This window comes from Trachurus trachurus, assembly GCF_905171665.1.
Source record: "Trachurus trachurus genome assembly, chromosome: 14".
NCBI lineage: Eukaryota > Metazoa > Chordata > Actinopteri > Carangiformes > Carangidae > Trachurus > Trachurus trachurus.
Window position 1 is genome coordinate 27,855,014 of NC_139903.1, and position 15,820 is coordinate 27,870,833.

Here is a 15,820-nt window from a genome sequence, read left to right on the forward strand (position 1 = left end):
GTGGGGGGGTGCTGTAAACAGAGACCTGCAGGGGGTTTGTGGGGGGGAGGGAGGGGAGATTGGCTCAGCACAAGAAACATGACACCAGCCTGGACGACATGTACTGTACGTCAAATGAAAAATGGTAACACTGGTGACTGAAATAAAAAAAAAAAACGGGAAAAACAATGAGGGTCGGAGCTTGAGTATTACCTCTTTTTGACTTTGCACTGGAGTAAAACTTTGGAAAACTGTGGCAGCTATCGATTTGATTTGATTTGCTAGTTTTTCTAAACATACTTTTAAAAAGGGAATGCAGCTTCATTTGAGCATTCACTGGACATTCTTGTGCCTTTGGGCGTCTCAGTCGGTAAAATAATCCAAACTTAGAACCAGGACATGCTGCTGCCTCATTGACGGTGAGTTGAAAACAGCAGGTTTGGTTCAATTGGGTTTTTGATTCCTCCAGATACATCTGGAGAACACAGACTGAACAGACCAATGGCAGTGAGAATATACCAAATCTGAATGCTGAAATCTTGTGCAATTCCCCTTTTTACATAATAAACTGCAAACATCTTTAACTGATAGTGTTGTTGTTGTTTTTTTTTTACCAACTGGGTGTAGCTTTTTGTTAGCTAGTGTTATTTTGGAATGGAGGCGTATTGCATGGTTGTGACCTTGTCCTCAAAGACTTTCAAAGCAGAGTGGCATGGTCTAGGTCTATGTTGTCCATGCAAGCCAAAATAGCCTTCTGGTCCTCCCGAGGTGGTCGGCGGTACAGCAGAGCAGAAAAGCGAGTGTATGGGTCATGAAGGATGGGCCGTTTCCTCTTCTTGCGGAGGTAGAGAGCTTCTTCGGGCTGGAGTACCTGAGAGGTGTAGGCCTGCTGGGTCTGGGTCTGAGAGGTGGAGACATCTGGAGGGAGGGGAGATGAAGTGAAGGTCACTGCCACCTGAACTCACAGAAAGTGACGTTTAAAACACTGTGCCATACTTTCGCAGAGCGATAGATGTGAACTTTCATACAAGTCTCATCCTTGCAGAATCAGACTAAATACAACCTTAAAGGGATACGCCAACATTTTTTTTTTCGTGTCTTGCCTCACTCCCGAGTCCATGACAAGCAGATAGACACCATCCTTTTGACTGTGTGTGCAGTAACAAGGGAGATACAGACAGAGCCCGTAATTAGCTTAGCTTAAACGCTGGAAGTGTATCGGTAGTGTTAGCCTGCCTCCACCTAAAGTCATCAGAGACACTCTTCAGCAACTCTAAACGGAAACCGGCGGGCCGATCTTTGTCTCAGAGCTGACAAAACTCTCCGGTAAGGCATCTTGAGCGGTCAAATGCCGGTAACGGGACGAGATCGGTCAAAACGGAGGGTTCAAGCAAAGACGGTTTATTTTGGTTCAAGCTAGCTACATCGAGGTTAGGTTAGCTTCCTGTTTCAAAGTAAAAGCACAAATTCTATCGTCATGGTTTTCTGTAGGCTATGTAAAGAGCAACGGGTCTTTCATTTTGTGAAAGTAACTGGAAGTGCGTTGGTCACGCAACGGTTAGCTTGAGTAGCGCCGAATATGTCCGAAAAAAAATTGTAAACAGCTGGTATTTAGACAAATTAACGACACACTGCTGATCTAAACGGCTACTTTCTCACCTAAACATGTTTGAGATGTCGACAAAAGTGATATATTTACAGAGTTTAGAGCTAAAATGAAATCAGCTTCTGACTGCTGATTTCGGCTCGGTAGGAGGCTCAGGCTAACACTACCTATGCACTTCCAGCGTTTGAGCTAACCTCAGTGGTGCGCCAGCTCTGCCTGTTTCTCCCTTGTTACTGCACGCACAGTCTAATGGTGTCTATCTGCTTGTCATGGACTCCGTGAGGCAAGACACAAAAAGAAAATGTTGGTGTATCCCTTTAAACTATAGAGCCAGCGGGCTGTTAGCTTACCTTAGCCTATAGACTAGAAGCAGAGTGAAACAGCAAAGCACTGGCACATGTGAATGCAAGGCGTAAATGCATAAACATTTCAGCCACATTCAGAAGAAAAACCTACGAAGAGCAGTAGCTAGCCAGGTCTCCCTTACACAAAGTCATTAAAATGGCTCTTGCCTCTTTTTATCTGGCAACTTAGATGCTGTAAATTGAGTCAGCCAGCAGTCATCTAACAAATACTGTATCTGAACAGTATCAAGGAACAGATCACATTACAGGGGACATATTATGGAAATATCACTTTTTGAAGCCTCTTTAACATGGCTTGCCTTCTGGCCCCCAAAATGTGAGAATTGACAAGGAAAAAAAAAAATCTGTAATCTTTAGACTCCCTGGGTTGAAATCCGTGTGATTTTATGAGCTGTTCCCTCAGTTGTCTGACAATGATGTAACTAGTTTTCAAATTTGCACAACCCCAGCCCTACCTGGTAGCAGTAGAAGGGACAGGGCAAGCAGTGGTTCATTTGCATTTAAAGGGACAGGCACTGAAACCAGCCGTTCTGAACAGGACTGTTTTGAGAGGATGAAAAGAGCTGTGATGTTTGATCCTTGGGGATTTTTGGCCAAAGCATGTCACAGACATGTCTTTAAGACACCTGGGAACTATTTTAATTTGTGGAAAAGGGACATAATATGTTTCCTTTAATACAAGGTGTAAATGTTGCTAAATAGTTCCTTAGCTGTTGAATAATTTCATTATAATACTAATACCAGTATTTGTCCATACCATAGTGTGACCTTACTCCATGGTGGCTGTGGTCAGTGAGACTCCACACAGACACTGTTGCAGCAACACATGCAGCATTTGTGGAGGCTAACTGACTGACAAAGAAAAATGCACACCAAAATGCAACTGTTGTGTGTGTGTGTCTGTCTACAGTGTGATGTTTCTGAGTGATGATAAAGTACACAAATGAAGTAACACAGACTCTTCAAACTGAACTGAATACAGCTTCGGTTGGAGCAGTTTTTAGAAGCAGTTCTCCTCACCGAGGGAAAGCTGTCGGCTCAACCACTTCACACTGTTTGTTACCTGCCGGTTAAAAGCGACAAGGAGGAGATGGCTCTGTTGTTAATCAGTGACTTTTGACTTATTCCTCCTCTTATAATGGCTACTGGCCTTGTAATTTTTCAGTTTACTTATCAACTGGTTTTGTGTCTTAACTTGTGGTCTCATTAAAGATCATCTTTGGTGCAGACTGCAGAGTTATCCACCCAGCTTAAATACTGTGTTGCAGCTCCTACATCAGCCTCATGTTTCTATGACATTGATGTTCCATTCTTATTGGTTATTCCACCTGGCCAGTGAAAAGGATTGTTGCTGTTTGTATAGCGTTATTGTTAACATTAGCATCATTTGCATTAGTGTTAGTGTAAGAATATTGAGCTTGTGTGAGTAAAGGGTTGGGACAGTTGTACTCATATCCCAGCTGCTGGGAGAACAGGGGTAAGAGAAGATCACAGTTACAATAAAAAAAACAACCATTTACAACAATTGGGTTTACCAAGCGACTTATGTTATCCAAGTTCTTTTCTTTTCTAAGGCCTGGGCCAAGGGCTTCAGTACAGAGGTGACCTAGAATGTGCCACGTGCAGACAAGTGAATAGGGATGGTGCTGTTAAGAGTTCATAATGCTATTTTAGGGTCCTGAATGGGCATACAATATGTGTATGCTGCTGGGCTGTTAAGATAAATAGAAGGATGTGAAAACATATGTTTGTACACGTAAATCTTTATATGAGATGACAAAACCAGGATAGGGTCAGTCTGCTCTCAAAGGTGCAGCTTGGACCTTTGAAGGCAGCAGGTGCTAGATTTGAAGATGCTGCTTCCATTTTGACCATATAATATCATGTGGCAAATCAGCACTGACCGCATCTTGATTAAATTAGTTAAAATTGAGTTTTGCTCCTCTTAGGTATACTCTCTTCTGTGCTTAACTTTGTGAAATCACAGTTTATGTGTAATATTAATGTTAGTGTGGAAATACAGTAGCAGCTGCTTCGTTCTCTGGTAAATAACTGTGATAGGAAACTCTGCTCTGCGCTTTCTGCTATGTCTCGGTTAGTGTAAGTACTGATGCAGACTGAGACTAACTTGTAAAAAGTAAAAATTACAGTTTTTTCTGTAGTCATTTTGAAAAACACCACACAGCTTATAGAGAACAGAGAGATCCGGGTTCACACCTGCTTTCTTTCTGGTCTTGGAGTTATTGTTGTTCAATGTCATCTTCTTGGCCTTTTTAATACGTTGGTATCTCAGTGCATCAATCCTCTCAGACCCCGAAAGGGCACTCGGCGCACCTCGACGTTTTCTGAATAAAGAAGAGAGAAATGGGACAACAGGTAACTCCAGGCCAGAGATCAGTCGGCGGACTGTTTCTGCACTACGGAGCGCAACAAAACCAGAAACCTGCACAATCTCAAAGAACAGCACCGCTCGTGCTAAGGAAGAGGTTCAGCACATTGCCAAAGGATCAATGTGAGATACCAAAAGAGCTATACTCTGAAATCCAGCAAATGTTGTTGTATGTATTGGTGTTTTTCAAAGGTTTGAGAAACAATGTGATTAGCTACTGTTGCCATATTCATGTACATTACAAATTTTACAAGGTGAGTTCATAAATCCAGATGCATATTGTACACCTAGATATTTTGCTGCCCTTCAGAGGCATCTAAACTATTTTGCTCAAATTGATCCAAACAATCTTCATACAAAAAACAAAGTACCATACGGTCCCTGAAAACCATCTATTTACCTCTCGGCATAGATTAGGACAGGTGAGGAAGGTTTTTGAGAAGATACAACATTTAAAGGACTTGCAAAGTTGGTTTCAGAGAACAAAATTCAGCAAAATTTAACAACATGTTTCAACAGAAAGGAAGTAAGACTTTTTTACAATTGTTGGCAGGTTGACAGATTGGATGTTTCTTCTCAAAATGAATATGTCCCACTCTGAAAATAACAGATGCAAATGATTCCTCTGCGTGGAGAGTTTTTTTTTTTTCTCAGCCGCTCATGATTGTATCTACAGACCTGCCTCACATTCGCGGAGGCACTCTAGAGACAGCAGCCGACAGGTTTCTGCCACAAACAGACACTTGGTTCTCTCAAGGCACAGAAAACAATTAGCATTACAGAGAAGACATCCCACCGCGGCTGCAGAGAGAAACCGAAGTTCATTAGTAGAAGGGGAGAATCACAGCTGAGCAACAAAGCATCATCAATATGTATTCATAGACATGGATACTGTCTACAATGGGCTTCACCATGCTGACAGGGGGAGAGATGGCGGGAGGGGAAAATGACTACTTGGGAACAGTCACATAATGAAAAATAAGCCAAAGAAAAGCGAAGCACTAGGACAACAAATGTAACAAGAATTTATCCATATAATTGTTTCTTTTTTTTTTTCGAAACGGAAGAGCAATATTTAGCGATGGCATGCATGGCAGTTTGCACATGGAACACGACTTTAAAGGGGAATACATTCAAAAGCACTTCATTGGGCAGGTCTCTAAAACATGAGGGGGGCTCTCACCCTCGCTGGCCCTCCTCCCTCCCACTCTGCAAACCCTCGGCAAAAACAATTGTTCCTCAGGATAAAAGAAGTGCGTAAGGTTTTCTTTTTTTTTTTTTTTTACCAGGATCACTCATTTTATATGGTACTGTAGTAAGAACTGTTCTGCAGTCCAAACTTGCAAGAGCAATTTTATACTCAGAGTCAATTGCCTCATGCCACAGATGCTTCATACAGGGGATTAAGGCCATGTGTCCACCAGGAATCTCCTAAACTATATGGGCTAAAGAGATCATTATGAGAAGTACTGGTCATGGCTCCTGCTTCTGCTATGTGGCTGTTCCTGTCTTGTGCATTTCTGTTACAGTAAGAGCTAGAATAGACACATACATACTGAGATACATATATATACAGTACATATATACGGACATATGTGTGTATATATATATATATATATGTCGCAAAATATATAGTTTTGTTTATCGTTAAAGAACTCTATGCTTCCATCACTGCCCGGAATATACAACAGCATTTTCAATGCAAAAAAATAATAGCTGTGGATGACAGCTCCCAGTGGACACACAGCTTAAAGGTGACGTCATAACGCCAATCTTACAAAATATTTCTTGGAGACTGGGGTCCAAAATATTTTTCTATTGGTGTCATTCAACATAAGCATCTGTAAAATATAAAATGGCAAAATGTGTCACGCTTGAGGAGAATGCTAAGAGTGGGGGTGTCGGAGTAAAAGTGTCTGTGTGGAGGGAAGAACACAGAGACAAGCAGTTCATACTGTAGATGTGTCTATGTGCCTCACCTTGTAATGATCTGTATGGCAGAAAAAGACACAAGACCAAAACAGATAACACAAGAACAAGTAGTAATTGTGCCTTAGTAAAGCAATAATGACAAATAAACATGACACAAACGGCAGTTTCGATTACTGTGTGTGGCCGTCTGTTTTACTATGAAGGTAAACAAAACTAAGCATTTAATAGGTATTAATGTTATTATTTAGCATGAGACTAACAGCAAACGCAACATCACCATCGGCCTAACTGCGGGTGCTCGCAGATTGCTTATTCTGCTGAGTCAGCTACAACTGCACACCCAACACAGTGCTTAGAATTTGGACCTGTGTACGCTCCCGCTGTTTTCTTCACTTTTTCTCACTAGCAGGACTCTTTGCTGGATTCATATTGAACATATTGAGAGTGTGAATTACCTTGTGTGGCTGGATTTAAGTTTAACATCCTGCTAGGTAATGAACCTCAATGATGAGTGGGAGAAACAGCAGAGACATCTAAGGCTGTCACCTGAGTGTGGGCTTCATTGTGAGCTTTGATAAAAAAAATCTTTGGCAATTAGCTCAGTCTTCTGTTGGGTGAGACAGGCACCCTGAGTAGCATTAGCATACTGTTAGTGAAACTGTGTGAGAGTGAGCAGCAACTGATTCCATCCCTAAGAAGATGGATGAACGGGGAAAGACGACTTGTGTTCTTGACCAGCAGTGAGCCACCATGACTGTGGCTTGGAGGTCAAGCAAGTGGTAAAATAATCCACGTTGCAGGAGGAATAGGGGTTACTCCTCAATAGGTGCTGCTTGGAGAATATAGTTGAGTGGGTAGTTCTACGTCAAAGATGGCGAGTGGGCCTCCACCTGACTGGAAGGCACTTAACTGGTGTGGTGGGAGGAGGACGAGTGAAAGTGGGGATCCAGGTCTTGTCCATGATAAAATCTTGATTGTTAAAGGGGAACTATGCAATTCCAGTCGCTTCCCCGCTGTTTTGCTAACCCTCCTCCTGGACATGTGCATTTGTTTTCAAAGAAGCCGGCAAGAAATCAAACCATGGAGCTGTGGATATCGTTATTTATCGTATACATGTTATGATGTGTATATTTCTGAAGTGTTATCTGTCATAAAAGAGAGATTACGGGTTACAGGGTGTGTTTGTGCCCGCAGAGACAAGAGCTGGGACACCGGGTCGGAGGCTCTGATCTTACAAGGTTGGTTTTCAGCTAAGAGACGTTAGGTGGAAGGCAGAGAGCCTCCATTCTCCCTGGAACAAGTTACAAGTCATTTATTTAACCAGCACTATTGCTCCTAATTCAGGTTAAAATGTAGTATAGTTAAGATAAATATATTGCATAGTTCCTCTTTAAAGTCATTTTTGCTAAAAAGTGCTTTGCAATGATTCAAATGATTCAAAGGGAAATGAAGGAGAGAAACACCAATGGCATACCGAACTCATATGAGATACAGTATGATCAACCACAGTAAAATGATCTTATCTCTAAATGTCTGTGTGTAAAAACTGTTGAAAAACTGTTTGACTTTGATTACGATCTGGTTGGAGTACAGACCAGCTGCAGAGATACAGTAGATGCATCAATAAATCAATAATATATTGGGGTATATTTGTCTGTGGTGACATATTTTCATTACAGATTTTTTTAAAAGTTGTATGTGAATGTGGTCAGTTAGCAAACTACTCAAGCATGAAGTCATGTTGGTGATACATCTCCGACCTTATCTATTAGCTAATAGATGGCATATGCATATCAGTCAGAATGCATAATGTAAAGACTGCAGAACTCAAAATGCATAGCCACTCCAAGAAAACGGAGAAAGGAAAGAACTGAAATGAACGGACACGTGTCGACTGAGGGAAAGAACAAATCAAAGAAAGACTCAAAGTCTTGTATTCCCCTTTAAAGGACGAGGTGATCAAAAAAGTCCCACCTGCTAACCCCCCCCTTTCAGACATGGATCCAACCCTTACCTATTGCGGTGTAGAGGACCTGGTCACAACAACGCTGCCCAGATAGCTGAGATCAATCAAAAACAAAGCAGGTAAGACTCCAGGAGCCATCAAGAACCACCATAGTGCCCCTAATTCATAATGATGGAAACATTGCAGTACATGAGAAGCAGACAGGCCCTGTGACACACTTTGCCCAACAACCTTTCCTTGGTAGTCAGACCTGGGGGGAGTCCTGGGGGACAATTAAAGGAGTTGGGGAGAGGAGGGTTATAGAAAGGGAGAGGGGGAAGTGGGGTAGGAAAAATTGAATTGGTCATGCAGTCAGGTTACTAAGGCCGAGGATGAGCCGCAGGGCCTGCCAGGATGAACTCTTCTTAAAGCAACCCTCTGCATGATAAAGGCATCTTCAAAGGCTTGGAGCTTGACATAACAATGGGTGTTTGCTTTGTCTGGGGAATCAACTGAAAATTATGGGATTCCTCCTGTTAGGTGAAAGCAGGGTAACGCATGACACAGATGGAAAAAAACATAGACCCTGTGGTGATGTCTGCAGATTCCCAGGCTTTTAGGGGCTTGTGCCAAACAAATTACACACTGTAGTGGTTTTCATCCAGATTGACTGCAGCCCCAAAAGGCCTGAAATGTATTCTGTGAAGCTAACGTCTGTTTTTGTCAAATCAGAAATTGGAAATACTGTAATACTAAAATGTATACTTGATGGTTACTTTTTTCAAATGTTTGAGGTATTTTTTAAAGTGATAATTTGGGAGAAACGCTTCACAGATACAGTGGGTGAAAACCTCTAACTTGATGTAGGACATGAAAAGCAGCATTGACGAAATTGAAACTAAACTGAAAACTTCCATAGCTTCGGCTGCCGAGTGAATCATCAGAACAAAAGGGTTTTCCTTTAAACCCACGGCTTTCATTTTCATATAAAAGTAATAATTAATTAATTTTTAAAAAAGGAACATAAACTAAACTATCAAACTAATTTGGCAAAGAGATGATTAAAAAAAAATAAACTGATGGATATTAGACAGCACTCCAGTAACCAAAATGTCAGAGCAAATTCACACATCAAAGCATTATGGGCTGGGGCAGATGACTCATATGGTATCCCTCTCTGCATGCCTAATGGACCTACCCTGAAGCTGACAACTGGGGTGGAGAGGGCTCAGATGGAAGGATCTCCTCCTCAGTCCTCCTCTGAGATGGCATCTGCCCAAATATGTTGCTGCTTTCCATGGGGGGTGACGGGGACTGGGAGGCTGGGTAGCTGGTTGCAGAGGTGGCAAAGGCCATGTGGGGGTGGTAGCTGGGGCTTGCTCTCCTGCTACCGTGGCCTAGAGCAGGTGAGGAGGAAGGGGAAGATCTCCTTGAGAAGCTGGCTGCGGAGGGAGGGAGGAGGGTAATCTCAGACATCTCTGGGGGTATGTGAGGTTGGACAAAGCTGGGACGTGGCCTGGGACGGACTACAATCTCTGGGGAGCCCTCGTGAGAGCTAAGGGGGCTTTGGGTGAGGGGCGAAAGTCGAGAAGGCTGAAGAACGACCTGATGCATACCAGGATCCATCCTACGAGCCTGTCTGGGACTGAAACGAGGGGTGGTTTCAAACCATCGTGTGTCCAGGCTACTGAATGTGCTAGGGACAATATGGGCCATTGGATCGGTGTAAGGCAAAACCGGCACACCCATTCCGTGGCTTGTGTGTCTTAGCTGCCCTAAATGTGCCTCTTGCATAGCAAAATGCTTGGCTGGGGAGCCATGAGGCCTGACCCTGCTGGGAGACTTGCTTGCACGGCTCTTTGGGGCTTCCAGTGGCAGGACAGCTGGGTAGGTGGGCATTGGGAGAGGGGAAGGCTGGAAAGCACTGAGGGGAAGAACATGAGGTGGAGGAGGGTAGGGAGACTCGTGGCGGAGGTGTAAAGGGTGATGTGGTGGGAAAATGAACTGGGGCCCTTCCAGGCTCGCAAAGGTGAAATCCAGTCCCTGCCAAATCTCCGGTGAGCGAGAGGAAGAGGTGAGAGTCAGAGGAAGAGGGAAACCAGAGACATACTGTGGGAAATCGCTGTCCCCCATTTCTTCAGGGATCATGGGGTGACCAAAAGGACCTTCAGCAAGATAGGGAGGGGAGGACATGACAGAGCTGAGGGGGCTGGTGTCAGGCATGTAAAAAGGAGGTGGGGGATCATGATCTCCAGGGTGGCCTAGGTAGCCATAGAAAGCCCTGTGGTGGAGAGAGCCTCGGATCTGCCCTGAGGCCTGGAGCCGACTGCTCTCCATGATGGTCATACCTTCGAAGGGCCTGTGGAAACGAGGGCTGTAGGCCGGAGGCTGCAGGTAGGATTCCTGACTGGAGATGGGGGAAATCTGGTGGGGCCGGAGAGGGGCCATGACTGGAGGCAGAGGCCTTGGGTCGTCATTCTCTTCGTCCGACTGCCGGAATTCGGGGTAGAGGTCTGATTCTTCCACAAAGGGGAAGCCCTCAATTCGTCGGGGCTTCACGGACATCTCTATGTCACTGGGATCGATCACGAATCGTCCGTCCGGACCTCTGCTGATGAGTTCGATGGGCGTTGTTGCTTCAGCTTCATGCTTGGTAGTGCCATATTTCTTGCTTGTTATTGCTCTTTTGGTCTTCTTGTATAAAGACAATTCCTCTTTCTTCCCAGGACTCGGGGGTGGTTTCTTCCCACGCTGGTCATGACTGTCTTCAGATGATTCAGATGGAGATGCCTTTGAATGGATGCTCTCTGGGCTCTCCTTCTCTGAAGATGACCTACAAAAACACAGTATGCAAGAGATGAATATTCAAAAATGTAAAAAATAAATAAATACATGAGTAATCTGTGAAACAAAGCAACACTGATGCTCAAGTCCAGCTACATTTGAAAAAAAAGGACAGAAAACCACATCCAAGGTTGTGAGGGATAAAAGCACAGGTGCAGGTCTACAGGTGTAGGTCTACATTATAACACCTGTTGTGACCAATAGGTATATCCTGCAAAATAGCTTCATATCCAACCAGAACATGAATAACAGGTATGGATGCAGTAGTCTTTGGGAAGAAGAATGAGAACATTAACTTTATTGTTTTCTTTCACTAATTAGTAACTTAACCTGTGCTTTCTTTAAGTCAAGACGGTGCACACAAGGAGGACACATCACACATTGACTGACGCCCTGAATGAAACAGGGTGAAATCTCTTCATGCATAATTCCATTCATAGTAACACAACAACAAACTAGTTTGTTAGTTCCCACACAGTCCCCTGAGGGCAGAACAGTTTCGGTCATTGCAGTACACCACCAGGTTAATACATTTTCAATCATATGAGCTTTCAGTGCACATTGGATTTGATATCAAACAACTACAAACTACTCTTAAGCCTTCAAAACCAAACAAAAAGCGATCTCGGCCTTGAACTTTTCCGAGAACTCCTCAGGAGAACCTTTTTAAATCAATTTGTTCACTCGGACTCAAGACAAACTAATTAGATTTTGGAAGTCAAGGTCAATGGTCAAAAAACACAAAACTTAACTTCACCCGAGGTCTTCAAGTGTCTTTATTAATTAAGATCTGAATATTCAACGACTGAGCTGATATTCTGCAGGACTATGTGTGTGTGTGTGTGTGTGTGTGGTTTGGTGATAGTTGATTGACACACCATCTGTCATCTGATTGGGCCTCAAAAGTGGCTAATTCCTGATCAGTTCCCTGAAGTGTGCCATTATATTTTCCTGACTCATGCCTTGCCCAACAGTGAGAGGAACACAGGAAAGACAGAAACCAAAAACTCTTCGACTAAGAAAATGCTTTGCTCATGAAGAACATCCTCGAGCTGGAGCTGAGAGCAACTCTATTTCTTTTTTTTAACACAGTCTATAAAATAGACCTGTCTCTCTGTGTGTGTCACATATTTAATCCAACATCTAACAATGCCTACCACGCTGTGCTAGAAAAAGCACAATCAGACACTATGCTACAGCCTCTCTGTTGGATAAATGTTAACATGAGTCATCAACCATTTCAGGGCAAACAGTAACTGTCTATCATCGTGTCAAAAGAGGACTGAATCGGGTTTTGTATTAGATCTGAGCAACACTGCAGTAACAGGGTTTAAGGTAGTTGAAATTGATAGCAATGTCACACTGTGTTTTTAACAGACAGGTGGAGAAGATGATCAGGCTCTGGCAACTGTCTTTTCCCTTGAGGCTTTGATATGACAGCTCTGGAAGTATGATCGGCACAATAAGATTTAATGAGCTCAGGAGTTACAGAACTTGTATTCACAATCAGTCAGTAGTACATAACAGACATTAATATACACAATGTGACGCTTAGTTTCCATTTGCATTTGATACTGTTGATATAAATGGCAATAACAAGTATTTTAATAACAGGGATGAAATAAAAACACACTTTGTTTTGAAGCCACAATCACTTTATTTAGTAGTAAAATGAAACATGTAGCCAATCCACAATGGGATCACTAAATCTTGTGCTTATAATGACTCTATAGATACTGTATAGATATTCAAGAATGTATTTTCTGTTTCATGAAACAACAATGACTTCTCATCCAACATGACTCAAATAATCAAATCTTTTATTTCAATTATTTTTTGTAGATTTGACCATTGTTCCTACTGGTACAGTAAGATTTGAATCAATTCATTTACACCGCACAATTAAAGGTGAAGCTGAACTGAGCTTTGTGACGAGTGAAAACATTTATAATATGTTGTTAAGCTATCTCAGATCAGATAATAAACTAGAACCATGAGGAATAGTGGTCAAAATGATCAAATACAAGCAGTATAAATCATAATCTGCTCAGCATGTGCTTGGTACACACATCAAAAACTGCTGGTATTCTTCAACCCGGCTCAAGCATTTCAAAAGACAAAGTAAGGCAACACAGTTATTACTGCCTCATTAAATGGCCACTGAGTGAAGATTCTGCAATCACTACTAACGCTGTAGATATATTATTATACTGTAGCAATGTCTAAGTAAACAATGGTAGACTTTATGTCAAAAGCAGCATCGGAGCTGCATGTTGCTGTTGTTACAAACTGCAGAATAAAAATCAGAACACAGGGTAGGTTAACAGACTGAATCACAGGTGAGGCTGTGACAGCAGCTGGGATGGGAGAGGAGCAGTGGTGAAGTCAGGAGTGTCAAAAACAAAATGTGGATTAGTGATTTCAAAGGTGTTAGTGGTAACAGTCACATAGGGCTCTGCAATAGTCACAATTTATGAGCAGTGTGCTATGCAAAAAACAGGGATTATGTTATAAAGCTGGGTTTATTCACTTTATTGTTGACAGCTTGGACAGAGCTTGGCTAGCTCTGCTAACTGCATTGTCTATCTTCTAATTTAACACTGTCAGAGAGCAAGTAAGTGCATGTTTTTTTCTTTTAACATTTAACATGCATCTCATTTAGAGCCTCAAGATTCAGATTTTAACTGCAGAAGAAATATGTTGTTTATACGTTTAAAAAAATTAATTAATCATCTTAAACATACAGTGAAATGACTTTCATTTTACTGCAATAACCAATGGGATCTCTTCATATTTAAAGGAATAGTTCAGCTGTCAGTTCAGGAAATGTATTCTCTTTCGTCCTAAGGGTTGGAAAGGAGGAGTGGTACCAGTGTTTCTTTGGGTCTGCACACTAAATATGAAGTTGGGGCTCATTCAAAAGAATAAAAGTTCCAAATTTCATTTAAATTCCACCACACAAACTGAACATCAAAAAACAACAAACAACAAGTTTTAAGGCTTATGTGCCAAAATTATCAGACTTCTATGGACCATCCGAATTGTTTTGACTCAGCTGAGAATTGAAAATGCCTCATCATTTAATACCAATGAGCATGCAGTCTGATTGGACCAGGCTCTAATGATGCTGGTGATGAGAGGTTTATTTACAGAAACACATTTGGGTGTATAAAATGCTCAATTAAAATGAAAACAAAAATGTATGCCATATGTGTATTATGATTTTCTTTTGTTAGGATATTTCTGATTAAATTGGCATCTGAAAAAGGATCAATATCAATACCAATATCCAACATGTCTAAGTGACGACTATCAGCCAGAACGCTTCTTGGCCGGGAGCAGTGAAGTCCTTGAGGTATTGTCAGGCAACCACTGTTCCTCTTTTTTCCAGATGTAACACTAAGCTTGGCTTACAGTCCTCACTGAACTTCACATTTAGAAAACATAGATGAGCGTGGCATCAATTCTGATTCTCCTCATGCTGTTGAACAGGTCTGCAAATACTAATTTCAATCTGATTCCCTGTGTATTTGAGCTTGATGATCCTTCATCGTTCATGTACAAAAGATCACGACCAGTACTGTTGTTGCCTGAGAGGGGGGGTGGGGGGGTGACATTTGGCCAGAAGCATGCAGCCAGGTCAGGAGTCTTGGGGGCAGGGCCAAAAAATCAAATTACAAAGAGGAAGGGTGCAATACAGTGTGCAGGAACAGGGGGGACAATGGCTGGCACACTCACTGAGGACTGGCGGGTTGGGGGCTGTACCTGGTTGTGTCCAGCCCCTCCCAGTAGGGCTCAATGCTGGGAATGAAGCTAAGTGGACTCCTGCAGAAGTGGGGGAGATCAGACAGTGAGAAGTGGGGATGATATGGAGTTAAACACGAGGCCTGTCAATAAGAAGCATTCTTCATTAAAAAAAGAAGAAGAGTTTGATATTATCACTGGGCTGAAAGAGACAGAAAGGGGTTGAAACTGCAGAGAGAAATAATTGTCAGGGGAGAGAAGGTAACGGTAAAATGAGAGGGAAGAAATTGAAGTAAAGATGTGTCCACAACACTTCGAGACCGTTCTCCACTCATCGGCTCTAAGACTTTACGGTCAAAATTAGCTCCTTGCAGATAAAATGAGAAAGTGGAGAGGGGTGAGGAGGGAGGAGAATGCATTTTTCTTCTTCAGTGGCAGCATCTCTGCAGTGTGTTGAAATCTTCACCTACACATGTAACAATTCATACTTAAGCATCCACACATGCACAGCAAACCTGTAACTGGATTGTACAGAGTGTTAAGTTCGAGCCCCTGTGAGTAGAAATATAGCATATAATAGTCAGCAACTGGTTACCACTGAGTTAGTCATTTTTAAACTGTTGTACTTTAAAACTGGTCTCTGTAGGATTGTAATGTAATGGATTATGTTCAGCCACTGTAAGTTAGCTCTTATTTCTGCCAGCAGGACGGTTTATTTGAGATAAACTGGAAATAAATGACAGCGTATAATTAGGCTAATGAAGACAGATGTCACCTTTGGACAACAAAGGAGCTCTATGGCACAGAGGAATAAGATATCAGGCTTTGGTACACACACAAACACACACACACACTAATGGGATTTGTGAAATAACACCAATATTATCCTTTCAACATTAAATGACATCAAAAAATATTCATATTCCTTCTCATATTCTGCATTGTAGACTATATTTTGTCACTGATTCATGCTCAGTAACCCAGAACAACAAGGGAAGACAAGTTTTAAGAACTAT

The 15,820-nt window shown here is 42.2% G+C and overlaps 1 protein-coding gene across 1 annotated transcript in view; it reads right to left on the reverse strand.

Moving 5' to 3' along the window:
* Positions 1–676: 676 nt before the first annotated feature.
* The window catches only part of igsf9bb (immunoglobulin superfamily, member 9Bb), a gene marked incomplete at its 3' end in the record, with an annotated part of 145,290 nt that continues 130,146 nt past the window's right edge, over positions 677–15,820 (reverse strand). Inside the window, exons 18-21 of the mRNA XM_083985924.1 lie at positions 14,799–14,885; positions 9,415–11,049; positions 4,168–4,295; positions 677–897 (exon numbers count right to left, since the gene is read on the reverse strand). Of these exons, the coding sequence (XP_083842050.1) occupies positions 677–897; positions 4,168–4,295; positions 9,415–11,049; positions 14,799–14,885 (2,071 nt within the window). The remainder of the gene's footprint in view (positions 898–4,167; positions 4,296–9,414; positions 11,050–14,798; positions 14,886–15,820) is intronic.